Raw genomic sequence first — 26,438 nt, forward strand, 5'->3', positions numbered from 1 at the left:
GAAGTCTGATCAGTTGCATCACAGACAACTCTTAGCTGTTTCTGGAGTGATCAAGGTGAGGAGACTTTGTTTCCTCCTTAGCCATAGCATCTGTGAAATCCCAACTCTCAGGAGTGTATCAAGTTACTTATGGTTTCTCCTGTCAGAATTTAGTTAAATTGTGTGTTTCCACACAAGGGAATGGTCAATCTTTTTCAAAGATAAGATTGATTAGATTCAGCTGAACTGGCTCGTTCACGAGAAGTGTAGGAATAGATTTTCAAAGATGTGGTATTTGCTGGTTTATTCTCCCAGTTTGGCTTACTGAGTGTAGATGTTTTTGGGGAAATGTTACCTTTGGAGATTGACTCTAGTCCTTCATATCTGCCTGAGAACAAAGGGGAGATTTGAATCCCATTATTAATGTTGTTTCCTTTTGAGGAGGACAGATATCCAGCTCATTTAGACAAGTACTGGCTAGGTCTTTGTTCAAGAAACCTTTTTTATAACGTAAGAATGGCTACACTGGGTCAGACCAATGGTCCATCTAGCTCAGTATCCTATCTTCCAACAGTGACCAATGCCAGATGCTACAAAGGGAATGAAAAGGGAATGTAGGGTATATATCTAGAACTTGGATTGACTATTACCACCAAGTGTAGCACTAATGTTGTAACAACACTTAGCACTTCCACCGCGCTTTTTAAATCAGAAGATCTTTAAATACTTTGAAAACCATTGTATAAATCCTAATGTACCGTCTCTCAAAGACAAGACATACCTATTTGTGGTAAACAGCATTTCATATCTTATTTCGGACACCATCTCCCAAATTTTAATATTTGTAAACACTAACCAAATAAGCAGAACAGACGGAAAATGTGTAAGTAACAATAAGAATCTCTCAGGATATTTCACACTCCTAGACTTCACTCCCCCATACTCCCTTCCCCGGCTTTTTTTTTTTTTTTTTTTTTAAATTGTCCAACCATGCTGTGTTAAATTTAAATTAGGATTGGAAGCTCCTCAGGGCAGGAACCGGCGCTTTGACTTGTCTAACATACCAGGCACACCTATGGTACTATTTAAGACTACAAAGGAAAATAATTTCTCTGCCTCAGATGGTGGTTAAGTATCTTGTGCAAAGTTACACAGTGAGTCAAAGGCAGAAGTAGGAGTAAAGCTCAGCAGTCCCAACTTCAAGACCCTAACTCTAACCACTGGACAGAAAAAGAAAAGAAAAATAACTAGATAAGTTTATGGAGGATAGGTCCATCAATGGCTATTACTTAGGATGGGCAGGGATGGTGACCCTAGCCTCTGTTTGCCAGAAGCTGGGAATGAGTGACAGAGAAAGGATCACTTGATCATTACCTGTTCTGTTCATTCCCTCTGGGGCACCTGGCACTGGCCACTGTCGGAAGACAGGATACTGGGCTAAATGGACCTTTGGTCTGACCCTGTATGGCCATTCTTATGACAACACTTTCTACCCTCAATGTTACATTCATTAGTCCAGCAAAAGCCTGGTAAATTCAGAGTTTAAAATTAGGTCACCTAAATTTAGAAGGGAAAATAAGGTCTTTATTCAGTTTTGAGGTACACCAAGGTAAGTGTCTCTTTTTGAGTGCATAAAAAAACCTTATGTTTAAAGACTTTAGTGTGACTTGTGAGGCTACAATATAATAGATTCTTTTAGATCTGTTAATAAAAGACAATCCAGAAATGGCAAAACTAAAAATCAGTTTCTATCTTCACAGAGAGGAGAGTCTCTAAACACTAACAAACTCCTAAATTTCACATTGCGATTACATAAACAATTCCCTGGAATAACTTGTTCAGAGTTTTTCACTGACAGAATAACTCTGTTTGAATTCTTCCTAAAAGCATAAAACAGTTTTTCTACCAGTCATGAAACATGAAAATGTAATATTTGCATATATAAGAGGATCATGATGATTCTAAATACCAAAATCCTTTAGAGTTTACACAAACATTTCGACAAGTTTCAACTCGATAACTTTGCCAAGAGCATGTGACAAATCATTTTTCTTTCCTACATTCTTGTGATGCATCTGAAAATTAAATTAACTGTACAAATCATTGTCAACAAGCAAAGCAAACAAATCCTTGGGCTATTAGTCATCATCTGGACTGAAAACTCTGGGGGCAGGAACCTTGTCTTCAGACCTGCCAAACTAAACAAGTTTGACTAAAACCCTACTTCAGCAATCCACCTTTAATACACAATATTACAGGCTGGGGAAGAAGCTAGGCAAGATTAGATTAAGCAGCCTGTTGCTAAAGAGCTGTCTAACTCAGTCAGCTCTCTGCCCCTTGATGCCTTGGTTAATTTTATTTTGGGAGATGGCAGTAGTAGTAGGGATGAGAAAACTTATGCCAAAAGTAAACCTTGCCTAAAATGGAATCTTTTGTCTGAATATTTTAAAATATTCTTCTGTTCCCTCAACACCCCATATTTAATGCTATTCTCCACTACCACACTCTCCCCCCATAAACACACACACACTTTTGAAGTTATTCTGGTTATAGACTCAACAGATCTCACAGCTCCTCTGCTGGCCTGGCTGTTCTATTCCAGTACGGCAAGCCCTGAGGTAAGAGGCACGCAACAATCAAGCAAAACTGTTAGCCACCATAGACAAGCAAGACAGTGCTACAGTTTTATTTAAGGCAGAAAACCTCTTTGCATCAGTGCAGGATGGAGAACTCAAAAGTTTGGATAGCACCCAAAATTTCTGGCATATTATCCAAAATAACCTGCTATTATTACCTATGAGTAACTTAGAGACCATACACAAGACCCTAAAAGTATCAGCTAGGGGCTGCTAATATTGGAAATTTTACTTCTGAGATTCCCCTAGCCCAGACAGATCAATTCTGATTAGTAACAAGAAGAGTCATTTGTTCAAACTTTACACCCTTTATATTAGTTTAAGTGATTTATAGTTAGCACCATGACACCTAGGCATCTGGACAAAAAACGAAAAGGTATTCTTGTCAGCAAGTTAAGGAAGTATGGGCTGGATGAATGCACTATAAGGTGGGTAGAAAGTTGGCTAGATTGTCGGGCTCAACGGGTAGTGATCAATGGCTCCATGTCTAGTTGGCAGCCGGTCTCAAGTGGAGTGCCCCAGGGGTCAGTCCTGGGGCCGGTCTTGTTCAATATCTTCATAAATGATCTGGAGGATGGTGTGGATTGCACTCTCAGCAAATTTGCGGATGATACTAAACTGGGAGGAGTGGTAGATACGCTGGAGGGCAGGGATAGGATACAGAGGGACCTAGACAAATTGGAGGATTGGGCCAAAAGAAATCTGATGAGGTTCAATAAGGATAAGTGCAGGGTGCTGCACTTAGGACGGAAGAACCCAATGCACAGCTACAGACTAGGGACCGAATGGCTAGGCAGCAGTTCTGCGGAAAAGGACCTAGGGGTGACAGTGGACGAGAAGCTGGATATGAGTCAGCAGTGTGCCCTTGTTGCCAAGAAGGGCAATGGCATTTTGGGATGTATAAGTAGGGGCATAGCGAGCAGATCGAGGGACGTGGTCGTCCCCCTCTATTCAACATTGGTGAGGCCTCATCTGGAGTACTGTGTCCAGTTTTGGGCCCCACACTACAAGAAGGATGTGGATAAATTGGAGAGAGTCCAGCGAAGGGCAACAAAAATGATTAGGGGTCTGGAACACATGACTTATGAGGAGAGGCTGAGGGAACTGGGATTGTTTAGTCTGCAGAAGAGAAGAATGAGGGGGGATTTGATAGCTGCTTTCAACTACCTGAGAGGTGGTTCCAGAGAGGATGGTTCTAGAGTATTCTCAGTGGTGGAAGAGGACAGGACAAGGAGTAATGGTCTCAAGTTGCAGTGGGGGAGGTTTAGGTTGGATATTAGGAAAAACTTTTTCACTAGGAGGGTGATGAAACACTGGAATGCGTTGCCTAGGGAGGTGGTGGAATCTCCTTCCTTAGAAGTTTTTAAGGTCAGGCTTGACAAAGCCCTGGCTGGGATGATTTAGTTGGGGATTGGTCCTGCTTTTGAGCAGGGGGTTGGACTAGATGACCTCCTGAGGTCCCTTCCAACCCTGATATTCTATAAGGTTATCCAGTGTCATGCAGTAGCATTTTATTGCTCCCATCTTAGCAGCCATGTTTTAAGCAATAAGGGTGAACATGAACCAACCAAACAAAACCCCCAAACTAAACCCAAATACAGAACCCCTCCATCCATCCTCACTCAATCCTGGAAACAGCCAACAATACTTCCTGGTTAAAAATATTAGAAACTGCTGAAAGCTCTACTAACGTCAATATACAAATATTACCCTTGTCCATTACCAGAGGGACATCAAACACCAGTAATAAAACTGGTCCTGGAAGGTACCCCAGCCTGAAACAAGACCAACAGGGATCCGTGCAATATGTGGAATACAGGAATAAACTGTAGCTGACACTACCACTTTCCCCGTGACGTTTTCTTATTAAAAAGAGATGCTGGAGAGAGGATGGTAAGTGGGCAGCTGTTAATGGACAAAATCTATAGTAAAGAACAGAATTATCAGACACATAAATGAACATGATTTGTTGGAGAAGAGCCAACATAGCTTTTGTAAAGGGAAATCATGCCTCAGCAATCTATCAGAATTCTCTGAGGGGGGGTCAAACAAACATTTGGACAAGGTTGATCCAATGGATATAGTGTACTTGGACTTTCAGAAAGCCTTTGACCGGGAAAGGCTCCCTCACCAAAGGCTCTTAAGCAAACTAAGCAGTCATGGAATACAAACTCTGACGGGGCAAGGCCAGATGGCTATAGATACATAATATATCTATCTCCAGTGGGAGATAGATATATTAGCTCCAGGCTAAACAAATCCCTGGTACCAGGATAAGTGAAATGGCAGCTGCTCCAGGTCAGTTAAGACACCTGGGGCCAATTAAGAATTTTCCAGAAGGCAGGGAGAAGGCTAGGTTGATTGGGACACCTATCATCACTAACATTAGTGCTACACTTGGTGGTAATAGTCAATCCAAGTTCTAGATATATACCCTACATTCAACAGTAAAATTAATCGTAGGACTGGAAAGGACCTCGAGAGGTCGTCTTGTCCAGTCCACTGGACTCAAGGCAGGACTAAGTATTATCTGGATCATCCCTGACAGGTGTTTGTCTAACCTGCTCTTAAAAACGTCCAATGAAGAGATTTCACAACTGCCCTAGGCAGTTTATTCCATGGTTTATCTACTCTGACAGGAATTTTTTCCTAATGTCCAAGCTAAACTTACCTTGCTGCAATTTAAGCCTATTGTTTCTTGTCCTATCCTCAGAGGTTAACAAGAACAATTTTTCTCCCTCTTCTTTGTAACAACCTTTATGTACTTGAAAATTGTTATCATGTCCCCCCCCTCAGTCTTCTCTTCTTAAGCAAACCCAATTTTTTCAATCTCCCCTTATAGGTCATGTTTTTTTTTGACATTTTATTCTTTTTTTTTCTTCCCCTTTTTTTGCATCAGTGTTACACTGTTGACTCATGTTTAGCTTGTGATCCACTATGACCCCCAGATTCCTTTCCGCAGTACCCCTTCCTAGAAAGTCATTTCTGATTTTGTATGTGTGCAACTGATGGTTCCTTCCTAAGTGCTTTGCATTTGTCCTTATCATATTTAATCTTATTTACTTCAGACCATTTCCCCAATTTGTCCAGGTCATTTTGAATTTTAATCCTATCCTCCAAAGCACTTGCAACTCCTCCCAGCTTGGTGTCGTCCACAAACTTAAGTGTATTCTCTATGCCATTATCTAAATCATTGCTGAAGATATTGAACAGAATTGGACCCAGGGCCGATCCCTGTAGGATCCCACTTGATATGCCCATTCTCTTACCACAGTGGGCACTGATAGTTCCCAGTGGAAGTTGAGCCTGAAAAATAAAGTCCTGATTCTGTAATCTGATCCATACAGGGGGATACTTGTACCTGTGTAGAGCCACACTGTTAATGTCTTAATGGAAAGTAAATCCTCCACCCTGCTCCCCAAATCCACTGTCACCTTATCAGGAAAATCATGGAGCCCATATTAGTGCTCCTGCAATTTTAATTTTATTGTCCAGTAAATTGTTCAGTTAAAGCAGGGGTCCTGCCTCATACTGAGAAAGAGGGACGATCAGCGAGTTATCTCAAGTGCCTATACACAAATGCAAGAAGCCTGAGAAACAAACAGGGAGAACTGGAAGTCCTGGCACAGTCAAGGAATTATGATGTGATTGGAATAACAGAGACTTGGTGGGATAACTCACATGGCTGGAGTACTGTCATGGATGGATATAAATTGTTCAGGAAGGACAGGCAGGGCAGAAAAGGTGGGGGAGTTGCATTGTATGTAAGGGAGCAGTGTGACTGCTCGAAGCTGCAGAAAAACCTGAGTGTCTCTGGATTAAGTTTAGAAGTGTGAGCAACAAGGGTGATGTCGTGGTGGGAGTCTGCTATAGACCACCGGACCAGGGGGATGAGCTGGACGAGGCTTTCTTCCGGCAACTCATGGAAGTTACTAGATCGCAGGCCCTGGTTCTCATTGGAGACTTCAATCATCCTGATATCTGCTGGGAGAGCAATACAATCCAGGTGTACAGACAATCCAGGAAGTTTTTGGAAAGTGTAGGGGACAATTTTCTGATGCAAGTGCTGGAGGAACCAACTAGGCGCAGAGCTCTTCTTGACCTGCTGCTCACAAACCAGGAAGAATTAGTAGGGGAAGCAAAAGTGGATGGGAATCTGGGAGGCAGTGACCATGAGATGGTCGAGTTCAGGATCTTGACACAGGGAAGAAAGGAGAGCAGCAGAATACGGACCCTGGACTTCAGAAAAGCAGACTTTGACTCCCTCAGAGAACTGATGGGCAGGATCCCCTGGGAGAATAACATAAGGGGGAAAGGAGTCCAGGAGAGCTGGCTGTATTTTAAAGAATCCTTATTGAGGTTACAGGGACAAACCATCCCGATGTGTAGAAAGAATAGTAAATATGGCAGGCGACCAGCTTGGCTTAACAGTGAAATCCTTGCTGATCTTGAACACAAAAAAAAGAAGCTTACAAGAAGTGGAAGATTGGACAAATGACCAGGGAAGAGTATAAAAATATTGCTTGGGGATGCAGGAGTGAAATTAGGAAGGCCAAATCATACCTGGAGTTGCAGCTAGCAAGAGATGTTAAGAGTAACAAGAAGGGTTTCTTCAGGTATGTTAGCAACAAGAAAAAAGTCAAGGAAAGTGTGGGCCCCTTACTGAATGAGGGAGGCAACCTAGTGACAGAGGATGTGGAAAAAGCTAATGTACTCAATGCTTTTTTTGCGTCTGTCTTCACGAACAAGGTCAGCTCCCAGACTACTGCACTGGGCAGCACAGCATGGGGAGGAGGTGACCAGCCGTCTGTGAAGAAAGAAGTGTTTTGGGACTATTTAGAAAAGCTGGACGAGCACAAGTCCATGGGGCCGGATGCGCTGCCTCCAAGAGTGCTAAAGGAGTTGGCGGATGTGATTGCAGAGCCATTGGCCATTATCTTTGAAAACTCATGGCGATCTGGGGAAGCCCCAGACGACTGGAAAAAAGCTAATGTAGTGCCCATCTTTTAAAAAAGGGAAGAAGGAGCATCCGGGGAACTACAGGCCAGTGAGCCTCACCTCAGTCCCCAGAAAAATCATGGAGCAGGTCCTCAAGGAATCAATTCTGAAGCACTTAGAGGAGAGGAAAGTGATCAGGAACAGTCAGCATGGATTCACCAAGGGCAAGTCATGCCTGACCAATCTAATTGCCTTCTATGACGAGATAATTGGCTCTGTGGATGAGAGGAAAGCAGTGGACATGTTGTTCCTTGACTTTAGCAAAGCTTTTGACACTGTCTCCCACAGTATTCTTGCCAGCAAGTTAAAGAAGTATGGACTGGATGAATGGACTGTAAGGTGGATAGAAAGCTGGCTAGATTGTCGGGCTCAACGGGTAGTGATCAATGGCTCCATGTCTAGTTGGCAGCCGGTATCAAGTGGAGTGCCCAAAGGGTTGGTCCTCGGGTTGGTTTTGTTCAATATCTTCATGAATGATCTGGAGGATGGTGTGGATTGCACCCTCAGCAAGTTTGCAGATGACACTAAACTGTGAGGAGAGGTAGATACGCTGGAGGGTAGGGATAGGATACAGAGGGCCCTAGACAAATTGGAGGATTGGGCCAAAAGAATCTGATGAGGTTCAACAAGGACAAGTGCAGAGTCCTGCACTGAGGATGGAAGAATCCCATGCACCGCTACACACTAGGGACCGAATGGCTCGGCAGCAGTTCTGTAGAAAAGGACATAGGGGTTAGAGTGGACGAGAAGCTGGATATGAGTCAACAGTGTGCCCTTGTTGCCAAGAAGGCCAATGGCATTTTGGTATGTATAAGTAGGGGCATAGCGAGCAGATCGAGGGATGTGATCGTTCCCCTCTGTTCGACATTGGTGAGGCCTCATCTGGAGTACTGTGTCCAGTTTTGGGCCCCACACTACAAGAAGGATGTGGATAAATTGGAGAGAGTCCAGCGAAGGGCAACAAAAATGATTAGGGGTCTGGAACACATGACTTATGAGGAGAGGCTGAGGGAACTGGGATTGTTTAGTCTGCAGAAGAGAAGAATGAGGGGGGATTTGATACCTGCTTTCAACTACCTGAAAGGGGGTTCCAAAGAGGATGGATCTAGACTGTTCTCAGAGGTAGCTGATGACAGAACAAGGAGTAATGGTCTCAAGTTGCAGTGGGGGAGGTTTAGGTTGGATATTAGGAAAAACTTTTTCACTAGGAGAACGGTGAAACACTAGAATGTGTTACCTAGGGAGGTGGCAGAATCTCCTTCCTTTGAAGTTTTTAAGGTCAGGCTTGACAAAGCCCTGGCTGGGATGATTTAGTTGGGGATTGGTCGTGCTTTGAGTAGGGGGTTGGACTAAATGACCTCCTGAGGTCCCTTCCAACCCTGATATTCTATGATTTTATGAAAGCAAAACTGACTTTTTCCTGTCATGGACGCTACAGTGGGTTCAGCTATGTTGTCAAAATTTGATGCTTCTCTCCAACAATCGGCTCTCACTGAATGGGCTCAGTGAATACAGAAGACAAAGGGGAAGTTGATAGTAAAGAATATAAACCAGAAGTTAAGAATTGTAGAAAATTGACAAAGGAACGCAAGGAGCAAAAGGAATAATCTATTACCATCAGCGTTAAGGACAATAAGAAGTTTTTCCAATATATTAGGAAGAAAAAGAATTCTGACGATGGCATTGGTTCATCAGTAGATGGAAGTGGAGAATGATAAATAATGATGCAGAAAAGGCAGAAGTGTTCAGTAAATATTTCTGTTCTGTATTTGGGGGGAAAAACAGATGAGTCTCATTATATGATAACATTCTTTCTGTTCTGCTACTGTCTCAGGAGGATGTTAAACAGGAGCTACTAAAGTCACACTTTCAGATCAGCAAGTCCAGATAGCTTGTGCCCATAAGTTTTAAAAATGCTGGCTGAGGAGTTTGCTGGACCGTTAATGTTGATTATTTTTTATTTATTTATTTTATTTTTAAATAAGCCTTCGAGCACTGCTGAAGTTCCAGAAGACTGCAAGAAAACTAATGTTGTGCCAATTTTTAAAAAGGGTAAATGGGGTGACTGGGTAATTATAGGCATGTCAGCCTATCATCGATTCCAGGCAAGATAATGGAGCAGCTGATATGGGACTTGATTAATAATGAACTAAAGGAGGGTAATCTAATTAATTCAAATCACCATGGGTTTATGGAAAATAGATCCTGTCAAACTAACTTGATGTCTTTTTTTTTTTTGGGTGAGGGGTGAAATTACAAGTTTGGTTGATAAAGGTATAGTGTTGAGGTAATATACTTCTGTTTCTGTAAGATGTTTGACTTGGTACCACACAACATTTTGATTAAAATCTAAAGTGATATAACATTAACATGGCATACATTAAATGGTTTTAAATTTTTGTCTGGATCTAATCTAATAAACATTTCATGTACAGTTCCTCTGTCGGAAGTGCACTCCCACGAAGACGCTGCTGTACATACATTACCATTGGAATGATATGCATCTTCATTGGAGTTGGATTAACTGTGAGTAATGCACTTAATTAATTTTCAGTGGGTCTGCTCCCTTTTCCAGCATTTAAGTAGAGTCTCTTCAATTTTTACCTCAGTATTGCCTGTCACCATCCCATTAATCACGTACTTACGCTCTGGCATGCAACTTTAAAAGGCTGGTGGGCTCTTTTAAGGTGGTGATTAGAGCTGGCTGGGACACTCTATTTCAGTTCCATGAGAAACTTGGAGGTTTTGGAAAAAAAATTATTCCTGATTTGGGATGAAAAGCCAAAACCTCAACATTTTTTGCAGAACTGAAATTTCACAATGCTTAGTTTTGGAAACTCTGAAGCATTCCCTCAACGGGAACATTTTAGTGTTTCTGAAAGAAGGAATGCTCCTTGGCCTCCTGCCAGGTGAGGAGCTTGGAAGCCCGAGCTCCCCAGCAGCCTGCCATATAGGCAAGAAATTAGGCTTCTTAGGTCTGGTTTGCATCAGCCCTTTCATTGAAATTGACCCATTCCAATAGAATGTTTCAATTTCACAATTCAGCTTTTTCCAATAAAACATTTGTGACCAGCTCTAGTTGTGATATTGATCTACCTTCAAGAGACTGCCTGGAAGCCATGTAGGCTAAACCTTCCTGTCCCTGAGGGACGGGAGTAAAATATATATAGTCTGTAGAAAACTTCTGATAGAGTACTATGCACAAGACCACCTTTAAGGCCACTGTGTAAGTGTGACATACCAGCATACAGTCCAGACTAATGAGCAGTTATGTTGCTCCTGCCCTGCAACCTTGGGTGCCTTACAATGCCTTGCTGAAGTAGCTGTCACCTGAGTCGCTCACAGACATGCAAGCCACATCCTGAGTGTCTGTATGTTCCTCCAGCCTGCCAGCCATGTTTGGGTTACACTCTGGTTGTCATCAGTGGTGGCTATACTGCAGGGTGACCCCATCACATCCCCAGTCTTAGATTTTCTCCAAGAAACATATGTCCTGTGCTACCCAGCCTTCTTCTGGACAGTACAAATTATATTCCGTCAGTTATTCCTTTAAGAGATGGATATGCACACAACTTGTCACCCCAAATATTTACCCAGACACTTCAATTTGAATACTCTGGATTAGATAAACAGTAAAGTTTAGTAACTACAAAGAGAGAGATTTTAAGTAAATACCAGTAATGAGGCATAAAAGTCAAAAAGGAAAATCAAGATAAAATGTTTACTAATACCTAACTTAACAAACTATATCAGATTCAAACAAAATTTCTCACCACATGCTTTCAGCAGCTTTACTGACCAAACCCCTAAAGGTCAGGTTTTGTCCCCCAGAGTACTTTGTTGCTTCAGGTGCAGTGAATATAATGGTCAGGGGCAAGGGTGCCTTAGGACATTTGTCCCTTCTTTTTATTGTTTCAGTCCTTCTCTTGAAAAACATTTCCAGCTGGACACTAGGAGACAAAGAGTCTATGGAGAAGAATGTTCCCTGCTGGATTTTTATCACCCCTTTGAGCTTTCTTTTTGTTTCCCTTCCTGCGTGATGACTCTTTACTGCTTAAGTGCAAATTAAGCAGAGCACACCTTTCTTTGTTTAGGACAGACTTGTTTGCTGCCCTGTGTTTGGGCAGGGATGTGGGGTTTGAATCATGTGTTAAATAACACTTTACAGGCAAATCTTATAACTTTACATACAATGTTGCCACGTATCAGGACCATACTGACCAGCAAATTACAAGTTTTCAAAGGGTACCTTACAAGACGTGCCTTCTACAAAATTATTTCAATAGTGTTTAGGGTATGAACACAGTGTGTATACATTCTGTCACAGTAAGATAGAAGATATAATTTGCAAAAGGAGCCTATGTAACTGGAGAGGTAAATAGTTAAACAACACAATGACTGACAAATACAATGCAGACAAGCACAAAGTGATACTTACTGTAAGAAAATAATTTTAGCTACTTGAAAGAAATTGATGGATTCTGTTTTAACTGTAACAATTCATAAAGATTAGTGAACACACCTGGTCAGTGTGCTGTAGTGGTAAAAAAAAAAATCAAACAAGCTGTTAGGCTATATTAGAAAGGGACATAGTTTAATGTTGCATATATTGATATAGCATTATATATATTGATGGTACTTTCTTAAAATGGATATAGGAGAGATGAGAAGAGCAGCAAAAATTATTAGAGACGTGGAAAGATTTGCACATGCAGAGAGGTTTAGAACATCAGATGTGTTTACAGGTAGATGTGTAAGAGGGCCAGATAGAGAGATGTAAAATAACAAAAAGTGCGGAGAAGGTAATCTTGATGTTCTTACTTAGCCTGTCCAATAAAAGTAGACCAGTGCATCATGCAGTGAAATTAAAAGGCAACGGCAAGAATTTGGGCTGTTACCACTCAAGAAAGAGATCTTGGAGTCAAAAAAGCAAACAGAATGTTGGGAATCATTAAGAAAGGAATAGATTACAAGATGGAAAATATCGTATTGGCTCTGTAAAAATCCATGGTATGCCCACACCATGAAAACTCTGTGCAGATCTGGTCGTTCCATCTCAAAAAAGATATATTGGAATTAGAAAAGGGCAACAAAAATGATTAGGGGTATGGAACGGCTTCCATATGAGGAGAAATTAATAAGACTGGAACTTCTCAGCTTTGAAAAGAGCCAACTAAAGGCGAATATGATTGAGGTCTATAAAAATCTATAAGGAAGTGTTATTTACTTCTCCTCATAACACAAGAACTAGGGGTCACCAAATGAAATTAATAGGCAGCAGGTTTAAAACAAACAAAAGGGAGTATTTCTTCACACAACGCACAGTCAACCTGTGGAACTCTTTTCCAGAGGATGTTGTGAAGGCCAAGATCATAACAGGGTTCAAAAAAGAACTAGATAAGTTCATGGAGGATAGGTCCATCAGTGGCTATTAGCCAGGATGGGCAGGGTTGGTGTCCCTAGCCTCTGTTAGCCAGAAGCTGGGAATGGGCGACAGGGGATGAATCACTTGATGATTACTTGTTCTGTCCATTCCCTCTGGAGCACCTGGCGTTGGTCACTGTCGGAAGACAGGATACTGGGCTAGATGCACCATTGGTCTGACCCAGTATGGCTGTTCTTATGTTTGCTCTAGCCAATTGGAACAGTGCCCAAGATTAGAGGAGGACAAAAAGGGGTTTCGTCCTGGGGTCATTGGGGACCAAGCTGACCCCTGATATAACTTACACCAGCTGTTCACAACATCAGGGGCTGTTTGGGTAGCCAGGGATCAGCCGAATGCACCAGCAGCTTAGCAGTGCGCTCTGTGGTATCATTCATTGACAGGTGATATCGCCGCCTTCTTCATAGGCAGGTGGAATCCTCCACTAGCCAGCTAAACTGGCTTTACAGCTGCTTTGTGCTGGCAGATAGGTGCAAAGCAGCCACAGTGTGACCACGATTCTGGCCTAGCCAGTGTAAAACTAGTAAAAGGAAATGCAAGTCTCTTCTCCAGTGTATCACTGACCCATAGAGCTCATTGTTACAGGAATTGAAGTCAAGAGCTTAGTAGGATTCCGAAAGGATTAGAAAGTTTATAGATCAATAAGAACATCTACATTTACATTACATAACTTAACAAAGTATAAGGAATAGAAATCCGGGAATAAGCCAACAACTAACCAAAATTCTCCCATTGACAGTTTATTTAATAACAGTTCATGGTGGAAGCTATATACCTTTCTCTGAGACATCTGGTATTGGTCACTGTTAGAGACAACAATACCTTAAAAGGATTACTGGAGTGATGCAGAATGGCAATCGCTACGTAATACCAATAAATATAATAAATATTGACGATAATTAGTAGTGATGCTACTGCATATTAGTAGTCATGCTAGGCCCTCCTTAGTTAGTTAAAACCACCTTTCCGTTATTTTATCATAAGAACATAAAAATGGCCATACTGGGTCAGACCAAAGGTCCGTCTAGCTCAGATCCTGTCTTATGACAGTGGCCAATACCAGGTGCTTCCAAGGGAATGAACAGAACAGGTAATCCTCATGTGATCCATACACTATCGCCCATTCCCAGCTTCTGGCAAACAAAGGCTAGGGGCACCATCCCTGCCCATCCTGGCTAATAGCCATTGATGGACCTCTCCTCTATGAATATATCGAATTCTTTTTTGAACTCTTATAGTCTTGGCCTTCACAACATTCTCTGGCAAAGAATTCCACAGGTTGACTGCATTGTGTGAAGAAATACTTCCTTTTGTTTGTTTTAAATCTGCTGCCTATTAATTTCATTTGGTGACTCCTAGTCCTGGTGTTATGATGATTAAATAACACTTCCTTGTTTACTTTCTCCACACCAGTCATGATTTTATAGACCTCAATCATATCCCCACTTAGTTGTCTCTTTTCCAAGCTGAAAAGTCCCAGTTTTATTACTCTCCTCATATGAAAGCTGTTCCATACTCCTAATCATTTTTGTTGCTCTTTTCTGCACCTTTTCCAGTTCCAACATATCTTTTTTGAGATGGGGCAACCACATCTGTAAGTAGTATTCAAGATGTGGGCGTATCATGGATTTATATAGAGTTAATATGATATTTTCTATCTTATTATCTGTTCCTTTCTTAATGATTCCCAACATTGTTAGCTTTTTTGACTGTCGCTGCATATTGAGTGGATGTTTTCAGAGAACTATCCACAATGACTCCAAGATCTCTTTCTTGAGTAGTAATGGCTAATTTAGACTACATCATTGTATATGTATAGTTGGGATTATGTTTTCCAATGTGCATTACTTTGCATTTATCAACATTGAATTTCATCTGCCATTTTGTTGCCCAGTCACCCAGTTTTGTGAGATCCCTTTGTAACTCTTTGCTGTCTGTTTGGACTTAACTATCTTGAGTAGTTATGTATCATCTGCAAATTTTGTCCCCTCACTGTTTACCCCTTTTTCCAGATCATTTATAAATAAGTTGAATAGGACTGGGCACAGTACAGACCCCTTGGGGACACCACTATTTACCTCTTTCCATTCTGAAAACTGACCATTTATTCCTACCCTTTGTTTCCTATCTTTTAACCAGTTACCAATCCATAAGAGGACCTTCCCTCTTATCGCATGACAGCTTACTTTGCTTAAGAGCCTTTGGTGAGGGACCCTGTCAAAGGCTTTCTGAAAATCAAAGTACAGTGTATCCACTGGATCACCCTTGTCAACATGCTTGTTGATCCCCTCAAAGAATTCTAGTAGATTGGTGAGGCATGTTTTTTCTTTATAAAAAACATGTTGACTCTTCACCAACAAATCATGTTCATCTAGGTCTCTGATAATTCTGTTCTTTACTATAGTTTCAACCAGTTTGCCTGGTACTGAAGTTAGGCTTACCAGCCTATACTTGCCAGGGTCACCTCTGAAGTCTTTTTTTAAAAATTGGTGCCACATAAACAAACCATCTTCCTATCTTGTACAGAAGCAGATTTAAATGATAGGTTACATACCACATTTAGCAGTTCTGCAATTTCACATTTGAGTTCCTTCAGAACTCTTGGGTGAATACCATCTGGTCCTGGTGACATATTACTGTTTCATTTATTAATTTGTTCCAAAACCTCCTCAAATGACACCTCAATCTGGGACACATGCTCAGATTTGTCCCCTAAAAAGAATGGCTAAGGTTTGTGAATCTCCCTCACATCCTCAGCTGTGAAGACCAGTGCGAATAATTCATTTAATTTCTCTGCAATGGCCTTCTCATCCCTGAGTGCTCCTTTAGCATCTCAGTCATCCAGACTGATTTTGATTCTTTCTCTTACTTCAATAAACTTACATTTTATCATTTATAATCCTGTGATTCTCAGACTATAATTATTTTAGGAATCTAGATGCAAGTCAGAGAAGGAAATATAGAAAGAAATGTTTTTCCACTTGTGAAGTTCCCAAACTTTTTCCTATGGTGGCTTGACCCAGCAAATTTTGTTTTGATTCTGTGGCCTTACTGATGAATTGTGCTTTTTGTTATCTAGAAGTCAATAATTAATTGGTGTTAACTAATAGTTATTCCAAGTTCTATCAGCTAGGTTAACTCTTGAGTTATTCCATAACTAGGTCTGTTGTAGCACAGAACTTGGCCATATCCCTCCGCATTGGCTAGCACATTATTGACATTCACTTCTATTGTCAGATGTTTATGCCTTCTTAGGGTCGCCACATCCAATTCCTTAATTTGATGTTTATGCTTCCTACTTCCTTCAAGTTCAGATGCAGCACAGGTGACCTGCCATCTTTTTGGATCCAGTCTTCTGGATTTTGAGTCTGTGAAGGCTTCTCCAAACAATCATTCTTGTATTTCCTGTGCAGCAGTGTCCTGCCAGTCTCTGCAGACAGCTCAGTAGTCTCACTCTGCTAGTCGTGTTGGCTGCTGCCACTGAGAGAGGCAGGCAGCAGAAGGGCTGGTGCAGTTTCAGTGGGGACTAGCAGCACAATATAGTTCCATCCTGTTCTCCCTGGCAGTGGTGGAAAGGGAGGGGAAGAATTCTGAGTCCAGGGATGGATTTTTTTAGTCTAGAGAGTTGCATAAGGTGTATTCTTACCCTGAGAGTGTTCTGTCAGAGAGGGCTCACAGCGGAGGATGTGGTGCAGTACTGTAGAGAGGTTAAGTAGGAAGAGGAACAATTTTCAGCTTAAGGGCATTGGGCTGGGGCGGGAAGACTTCTGAGAAGTAGGAGGGTTGAAGAGGGTTAGGGGAGATTGAGTCAGGAGGGAGATGGGAAGTTTGAGAGCAGGGGAAAATGGGGCTGGCTGGTATGTGGATGGGAAGGATGGAAGGGTAACAGCTAGATGTTGGGAGAGTTGGTAGTATGAGACAAGAATGTGGTCACAGAAAGATACTGTCTCCTCCCATGCTGCTGTCTTTTATAAAGCTTCCAGGTTTTCATCCTGATCTGGGGATGGTGCTTTTTTGTTCCCATTTCCTTACCAAATTCCCTTTCCTCTCACTCTGATGCTTTTCTGTGACGCCCCAATTGCAGTGTTCCAGTTTTCTCCTTGAAAATCTGACCCACCTGCTGGGATGAAGGGATATAGATTGATAGTGTAGCCTCACCACTTACTGTGGGAGCCAACCACCATTACTTTTCATCCCATTAAGTATTGGCCCAAATCTTGGCTAGTCAAAGTGAAACATTCCTTTTGTAAACCAGACCGGAAATCATAATCCAAACTTCCCTTTCCATCTGAGATCCAGGACCATAAAAGGTTTCTCTCTATCTGCCATTTCAGCCCCAATATGGGGCGGATTTCTTCTGTTCTCTCCCATTTACAAGGCATCTTCTCAGGAATGTGGGTTCTGTTTCTAGTGTGCTGTAGCTATGTATCAAATTCCTGCAGTTTCTCTCCCCTTCCTGTATACTTACCTATGTCTACCCTAACAACCTTAAACCTGTACCTCAATCCACACGCTACTGGGAAAAAAACAACCTTATCCTCTCCCTGGGCACCTATTTACCCTCCAATCTCAAGAGCTGAACACAATCACCTGGCACGCTACAGTTCATACTGTCACCAGTGAAATGGGAAAGCTGCTCCCATGGTTTGCCAATAGAGGTTGGTGCTGCTATGTAGTATCACTGTAAATATCATCCAGTCTTCTAGGGGTGAATGCAGCCCGTTTCCTCTAAGGCTGGGGAGAGCCCCTTAGCAACCAAACTCCTTCATTTCTATTACATGGTGGGGAAGAGAGGTTTGGGAATGGGGTTGGGAACATAAAGGGTCTACATCCTTGTCCCCAGACTGCAGAACAGTAATGGAACCTGTAGTCACTACTGCAGCCTTTGAATGACAGCAACCCCACAGCTACATACTGCGGTGCAAGGAGCTCCCTGCACAGGCGTTGAATTTTTCTCTTTATGAGCTTACTGACACCATTCACTTGCACAGTATAACTGCCCTGGTTCTGTGACGGCCTTTTGCACCCTCAGATGAGTAGTGGAGGGCTGGCCTGTAGTGGAGGGAGTGAAAGTAAGAAACTATATGTAGTTTAAAGGCAATTTCTTTGAGTTTTGGTACGATTTTTAAATATTGGCATTGTTGACCTAACATAAAACATCTTCATGGGACTAAAAAAGAGGTATTGTGACCCTTGACAGTGCCTATTAAGTTTTTTTTCCCTCTCAAATTGCTCAGACTATTGTGTTGCTGACATTTGTTTTTCTTTTTTTTAGGTTGGTACGCAAGATTTTGCCAGGCGTTTCCATGCAACATATGTTTCTTGGGCTATTGCTTATCTCTTAGGCTTGATCTGCCTTATTCGAGCCTGTTACTGGGGAGCCATAAAAGTTAGTTATCCAGAGCACAGTTTTGCATAGGCTTATAATGGTAGATTATAGCAGGTGAAAAAGTCTAGTGATTCTGGATGCTACATGTTAGACATTTTTAAATCTTTTCCTTTAAGGATTCCATTACAAGTAGTTTTAAGACAGGGGATCTTTTAAGAACAAATGTTCATTGCACTACATTATATGCAAATAGTTTGTTTTGCTGCTAGATTCCCAAGCTCTGAATACTAAAGCTTTGTTTACATGTTCATGCACCTGTCTTAAAGGTATTGTTGAATTTTAATTCCAACAAACAGTATTAAATTTTACGTTTCCTTTTTATTATGTTAAGATCATTATGTTAAGTGCTATTGTTTGGGTGGTCAGTAAGTACTCAGAAGCAACAGGTGTTTATAAGTGTTTCTACAATAGCTTCACATTTGTACTTACGTTTTCATTAAAACTGTATTAAAGTGGCTTGCTTTAAAATCTAAGCAATAAGCAATTTGCTTGAACTGCTTACTGTAACTTTTACCTAAGATCATAGTGACCTTATTCAGGAAGTGAAATTTACGAGTGTACTTTTGAAGACTGACACTGTTGCTAGAGAGACAACATTTGTAAACACTGTATGCTTTCCAGTTTTCAGGTAGAGAAATGCAATATTTTGCTAATCCAGTTAGAAACAGAAATGTCAGTTTATCCATTGTTGGAATTCAACTTGGATAAATTTTTTTTTTCAAGGATCCTGGGACTTATTAATGTTTCTTTTTTTACAGGCAAAGCCTAAAATCCATGTTTGGATTTATGGAACTTTGCTCTGGTTGTGTGTGTGAGTTCCTTTACAGGGTTGAAGGGAAGTGTTTCATATGACTTGTTTTATAATACTTAGATGTCATTTAGCTAAACATAGGGTGACAATGGGTTACCTCTTACTTTCATCTGATCATCGTAAACTTTTCCCGTTGGGAGAATTTTGCGCTGGTCATTGCAAAAGGAGGTACTGCTGCAATATGAAAATGAGTAAACTGTTACTCTGATCATTCCACCAAAATATAGCTTGTCAATTTGACATTGGCAATTCATTCAAGAGAATGCGGAAACTGAAACCAGTTTAATTTTCTAATGATGTATTCACAAAGGATTAAGGGACCAGTTCTTGTACTGCCCATCTTTACAGTTTTAAACTAGTGTTTTGCTAAATTCAGAAAGAATGTCCTGAGCTCTTTAGAAGACAATAGTTTGTAGATAATGGGGTTGGGGTAAATTAATGTGGATGTTCCAGGGATACGTATATTATTTTAAATTATCTATGTTCCTGTTAGGACAAAGTGACATTCAGATGAGGATTTGGAGCACAATAAATGTATTCTTCAAACTGTAAATGACATGTCTTTGTATGATGATAAATGTACAAAAGCAGTAGCTCAGGATTACAATGTACCTTTTAAAATAAACTAATAAAGATTATTATTCAAAGTTAATACCCTTTCCTTCTATGTAAAGGATGCATATGTGCCTAATTAGAAGAGTCTGACCAAATGGCATGGGAGCAGTGCAGATGTCTTTTACAGAATGTGTGTGGTCACTCCCTTACCTGAAAGTGCCAATCTAAAGAACAGGATCAGGCCTCTAAAAGAATCGGTACAAGCAAGCTAGTAAACCATTCTTGTGAAAGGGAATGTCTAGCTGTTGTGGGGCCAGGTAGAAGATAAGTCCACTCGCTTCTAATAGATAACTTATAATGCCATTAGGCATTTGAGACAACTGTCAAAACCTCCTGGGACTTCCTATGACAGGTCCCATCCCAGCTCATAAAACATTATTAAGTTAATAAATAATAATCTATTGGCCCCTGTGTGGATACACTGATATGATCAAAATAAATGTTGTTTGGTACTTTTCATTTGTGATATTTGGAATTCATGATTAACTTTTAAAAATATCTTGCAGTCAGGTTAAGTTTTCTTTTTGAAAACTTCATAATACGATGCTAGTGGTCAGCTCTCTAGCAGTCTGACTGGTTTTCCAATATTTGTTTTGGTGTTTTTAGGGATAACTTATATTCCCTTTGAGATCAGTGGGAGTTGAGCCAGTAGAAGCTGGATAAGGCCTCAGTGTAACATATTTGTATAAAAATAAATAACGGATGATTAGTTTATTTTATTCACTATTCGTGCATTTGCCCTAAAAAATTCTGTGTCTGTATCTATTCGCTTCAAAGTTCCTGGGAAATCCCACCCTAAATTTACATATAGTCTAGTAGGAGAATTTTTTCAGGGTGTTTTTTTTTTTAACGTCTTTCATTCTTCTTTTTTCCTCTGCTCCCTGATGTGCATCTGATGTAGCCTATTATGCATAGCAATAAAGGACCTTTACAGTTCACAGGAAAATGCTCTTTCTAAATAGAACATATGTGCTTTCCCCATGCATGAAAAATGTGACACTTCCCCCTGCAGAAATGGACAGAAATGTTGGTCTGAATGGGGCATCTAATAATTTCCAACTTTCAGCTTTTTAAACATTTTTACAGTGATTGAAAACTCTTATAACGTGTTTAATTGTGATATTTGTCCGAATTGCATTTTTTTTTTTGGTGGTGGTTTTTCCTCTCCGTATTGTCCTGGATTCGTCTTTATTTAAAACAAAAAAAGCATTTCTGGAAACCTGGGCACGAGATTGTTGGAAAGTATCTGTGTTGCCACAAGATCAGAGATCACATTGGCTTTCCATTTGCTTTCTTTTTATGTAAGGCAATCGCTAAGCAATCAGTCTGTGAAACTTACACTCTCTGGTTCATAAAGGATGGATATTAACCCTAAGGAAACAGGCACAGGTTCTACGTGGTACAGGACGTGGCTACTTGTCTTCTCCATAGGTTGGGCTGCCATGAGCACCTCTGGCCTGTGTTAGTGTTTCCTCTGGCTCCCTGTTAGCTTCTAATGCCAGTTTAAGCAGTTGGTCCTAATATTCAAAGAATTAACAGATCATGTCCCAGATATATTAAAGACTGAATCTGTTAATTACTATGACAGCTCTGCTGGGCCAATGCAGAGCACAAAGGCCAGGATGAAGTGTGGGAGATAAAGCATTGTCAGTTGAGGCGATCCAGCAATGGAACAAATTTCCAGAGGAGATGAGGTCTGGAGTCTGACCGCCTTTAGGAAATGTTGCGAAACCTTCTCCTTCGAAAAGTCCTTTCTACAGTAAGAATGACACAACACTGGCACCCACTTCTACCCTATGACCCTGCTGAAAAAAGTAAATGAATAAAATCTAAAAAACCCTACCCCGAGTAGAGGTTTTACCCTCAGAAGGCAAAAGTGCCAGAGTCTCCATGGAGTCTGCTAGGGACGTTTTTATTGCTATTGATGTTATATGGAAGGTGCTCGAATACTACAATAATGAGTGGCTTTATAAAACTTGTAAGCAGGTAGGTAAAAACCCTAAGATTAGAGAGAGACTGAGAGAAAGTTTCCAGTTTCCTCTCATTCTCTGTCTGCTTATAGATAGAAACATAGATACTTACTATAATGTGAGGGCAAAGTAAACTGATTCTACATATTCATTATTTGTAAGAATTATGTTTGCTTGAACTCATTCTTAGCTATGAAAGTCCCAGGTTTTGGGACTCTTGTTTCACTGTTCTCCATTGCTGTGTATAATTTGTTTGGCTCAGTTTCACCAGTTCTCTTTATAGTTTTAAACACTACAGTTGTGTCCACTTATTTTCCTACATGGGGGAAAAAAACATTTCAGAGTCCTTAGGCATAATTTGGGCTCACGATGTCAGAAAGTGAGGTTTTCCTTAATATATATATATATATATATATATATATTTATTGGCAATAGCTATGCCTCTGCCAAAGAAATTAATATTTTAAATCTGGTGGTAATCTGATTACTATATGCAAAAATATAATGGGGAAAACTAATGTATGACTTAGCAGCTTTTGAGTGTTGGACACGGTCACTAAGTTAAAACTTCTCTCCATTTTAATACTGCTGATATGCTTCTTGCTTTTTTATCTTTTCGCTGAGCAGAGACATTTGTACAATTTTTATTATAGTTATTTAGCCCTAAGAATGATAGGAGTTGCTATTCCTGTAATGTTTCACTCACAAGGTAGGACACTTTTAGTAGGTACAAGAAACAGGTATTGGTCAGTGCTGACTGGATAACAAATCATTCAGTATTGCCTCATTTTTTTCTGCGTTCGTGTTATTAGCAAGAAACATGCACGCCTGTGTCTCAAAGTCCTTCACAGTTGGTGATGAGACAAATATTTGGTGACAACTCTAGTCAGTTATAATTTGTTGTCTTTGGAGATGGAGTTGCAATCACTGGTTATTTCCTTCCGGGTGAGATGGCTAGGAATCTGCATGTACAAAGAGCTCCTTGGAGCTGTATGCATGCCGCTGTTGGTGGATATAAAACAAAGAACCAGATATAGTAACGCTACCATCTACTCTTAAGAGGCTGTATGTCTCAGCTAAGGAGCTGATACTTAGGAAAAAGTTGTCTAACCAACAAACCGTTGATATTCTACTGATTTCTTTAGTGTCAGGAGCATCTAGGTATTTTGTTTAGAGATTAAAATGCCAACAAAGAATTTAAAACGAAAGTATGTCATCATACGTGAAACGAAATAATAGTCTGCATCATGCAATGAAGTTCACTAGACTGTGGTCATGTTGACTAACCGATCTTTTGGGCAAAAGTAATACAATGAGGGACATGGAAATTGTTGCTCCTAAAATACCAAATTGTGTGTCATTGGCATTACTGACCTGATAAAACGTCATCAAATGACTATTAAAAACTGTTAAGTCTTAAAAAAAGCAACAACCAAAAACTCAATCCTGATAGTGTGCATGAATCCAGAGGGACAGCAAACAATTGTGTGACTCAACCTGATTAGAGTAAACCTCATAATGGAGAAAGTCACAGAAGGATTTAGACTAATTTGAAACAATCAGATATTTCAAAATAAGTGTAAACAGACTTTCCCTTTTGTATGGCTGTGTACCTATTTGATATTGCATAGATGTAGTTCTACCTTTGCTTAGATTTAGATGTGGCATTTTGGGGTGGAAGGGGGACAAATTAAAAAGTGCACTTTTTAAAATAAAGGATTGAGAGGGGATGGGTGAGAAGACTCATTCTCTAAAATGACTTGTGTGATTTGACCCTAATTTTTTCCAGAAATATTTTACCTTTGGGAGGTGGCGTGGTTTGTGACGTTTCAAGTGGTTTGGTTTGGCTATTAGTTGAGCAGAAGTTAGAGATTTGTTGAAAATCGGGCTTACAGCTTCAGGCTTAACTATAAACAGCCTGACACCCTCTGTAATGGTAAGATTAGAAATCATTTCTGGGATTTACTATGCTGCATCTTAATTACACCAATTTTGAATGGTATTTAGTGACATCTTGAATATGTTTATATTTTTCATACTCCATTTTAAAGCATTTTTTTTTTTTTTAGAAAAATAAGGTGGTTGCACAGAGAATTTGGTAGACTGTATGTAACATTCCTCCAAGATAGATTTTGTTCATATGTAATTCTATTGACATGTTTTCTGGACTTTGAACAACAAGCTTCTTTCTGTCTTCGGATATTTTAATTGATTTTTCTCTGAAACTGACAAAAGCATGCTGAGACACTTTGGAAAAATCTTTATTTTTATTTATGTAGGGGCTGATTTTGTGATATGCTGAGCATCTTCAACTTCTTGTGACTTCAGTGGGATTAGAAAGTGTGTAGCACCTTGCAGGAGTAAGTCCTTATTTTATTTCCTAATATTTCCATAGGGTGTGATCCTGCAAACCATGGACCACTTCTTGCAATTTCACCAAGGGCCAGATTTTCAAAGATATGTAGTGGGATTTTTTCAAAAGCACTTAGGGTACGTCTACATTGCAATGTAGCCTGGGTTCAGGCTCAAGCTGAAACCTGCTTCTGTTTACACACACATCTTTTGGACTTGGGTCCCAGGACCCTGCTGCCGGGACCCAGAGTTCAAACCCTATCCTTTGGCAGAGTAGACACAGCCCCTTGCTGGACTTGGGCCCTGAGGGGCCACCATCACTATCCCACAATCCCATGGGCCAATATTCTTTGTCCTTTCTATCCCATGAATCACCAACAGAGTCCCAGGAAACAGGGGCAACCCCTCTGCTCAAGTACGTCTGCCTGGCATTTAATCCTTCCATTTTGTTCTGTCTGCTGAGTTGCAAACAACATTAAACCTTTTCCTGCATTTGTAATGGCCATCATGCACAAGAAGTCCTTTACCAAGGGTGTTTGCAGGAGCACAGACAGATCTTTGATGCGAGGCCAGTGAAACATTCAAATTTTAGCAAAAGCAGCAGGAGTGATTATGGGTACCAGCAAGTAGCAAAACAGCTGGCAAAGTGGGGAATTTGCCAGACTGGTGAACGGTGCAGTGAGTGAATTAAGTGACTATCGGCAAGCCAGGGACCAGAGCTGCATCTCTGAGAGGTTGCCACCATCATGCCTGTTTAATGAGGAGTTTGACTCGGTGCTGGGTATTATGTTGAGCACAGAGCCCACAGTGGTGCATAACGACAGGCTGACCTGAGAATCTAGCATGGGAACAGATGGGAGTCAGCAGCAAGCACCAGATGAGGCCACTGAAGTAACTCTGAGGAGTCCTTGTGGTACCTTAGAGACTAACAAATTTATTTGGGCATAAGCTTTCATGGGCTATAACCCTCTGAAACCTGAGGTAACTCTGGTGCTGAAACCAGTCCCCAAGGAGGCTTTGCTGCAGGAGCAGCTGTAGCACATCCTGGGGCCATACTCTGAGGAGCTTTTTGATGCCTCCCTGGAGGAGTAGCCAGCAGCAGAAAAGGAATAGGCAGAAATTGCTCCAGAGTCTGGTAAGTTTCTGGTTTCATTTTTGTGTTTATTAATGTAGCTCTGGGAGGGATTTCCATGTTATGAACCAATGCAAAAACTATTGCAAGCCCTGGGTCGCAGTGTATCTGCTAATGGCGGATTGCATGCCAGTGCCTGGGTGTCCCCCACCCTCCCGCGCCACTGCCCCATGGAACTCAAAATGGAGACCAGGAAGAGGAAACACTGAAACTGCATCTAAAAGTGAAATTTTACTAGAAAAGCTCACACTTTTGCTAGGACATGCCAGTTTAAGAATAAGAACCTTATATTTCCTTCCCTGTAAGCATGCTGCTCCAAACCAACCCAATGGTGTAATGACCCACCTGAAAACAGTGAACTGTGTGTTGGGGAGGAGTTTGAAATATAGGCCACATCTTCCATGGGTGGTAAGTCATTTGTCCAAAATACAGATGGGGTGGAGGGAGGGCAGTTGAATGCAGTCTAGAAATGTGCCGGAGGGGGAGGGAGATGTTCTCTGTGTTTGTATGAAGTCCTAGCAAGCTGTATTGAAAGCTATAGGGAGGCACCAAGCCATAGGATCGTGTTGATTTCTTCTTGAATTTTCACCCAATCTCAGATACTAATAGCTGCAAACTTTTCCTATAGCAGGAACTCCAGATAGGTAATCACATTTCAGGGAAGGGAGTTTTTCAGGGCCATCCTTGGTAGCTGACCAGCCCACTCCATTCAGATGTGCTGTTCAGTCACCAGACGTTTGAATACTTCGGTGACATACATGACCAACTTTCCACCAGCAGCTTGGAACAAAAGCTCTCTTTGCCATTTGGGAACCACAAGAACTGCAATATCTTCCAAAATCTGGAATGCCTGAAATGGTAGAGAAGGCTTATATACCATGCTGCAGTCACCCCTCTCCCCCAAAGCCCAAGCTGATCTGCAACTTAGAAAAAACAAAGCAGTTGTTGTTTTTTAACTTTTCACTGCAGTTAAGCCGGCTGCGTCCAGGGGGCGTCTGTGGTCTGAAGTGTCCCTCTCACAATATACTGAAGTTAAGCTTTACAACGGAACATTTTAAAGATGATTTTTTTCTCTGCTTACGCACTGTGCTATTTGAGACAATAACCCTCTGT

At 41.0% G+C, this 26,438-nt stretch overlaps 1 protein-coding gene across 2 annotated transcripts in view; it reads left to right on the top strand.

Annotated features, from left to right (window-relative positions):
• PIP4P2 (phosphatidylinositol-4,5-bisphosphate 4-phosphatase 2) overlaps positions 1–19,177 on the top strand; it is a 60,039-nt gene extending 40,862 nt beyond the window's left edge. For both annotated transcript variants that reach the window (XM_073330605.2, XM_073330606.2), the window contains exons 6-7: positions 10,049–10,139; positions 18,332–19,177. In XM_073330605.2, the coding sequence (XP_073186706.1) occupies positions 10,049–10,139; positions 18,332–18,475 (235 nt within the window). In that variant the 3' untranslated portion in view covers positions 18,476–19,177. The remainder of the gene's footprint in view (positions 1–10,048; positions 10,140–18,331) is intronic.
• Positions 19,178–26,438: the final 7,261 nt, after the last annotated feature.

This window comes from Lepidochelys kempii, chromosome 2 (genome assembly GCF_965140285.1).
Source record: "Lepidochelys kempii isolate rLepKem1 chromosome 2, rLepKem1.hap1, whole genome shotgun sequence".
Classification (NCBI taxonomy): Eukaryota; Metazoa; Chordata; order Testudines; family Cheloniidae; genus Lepidochelys; species Lepidochelys kempii.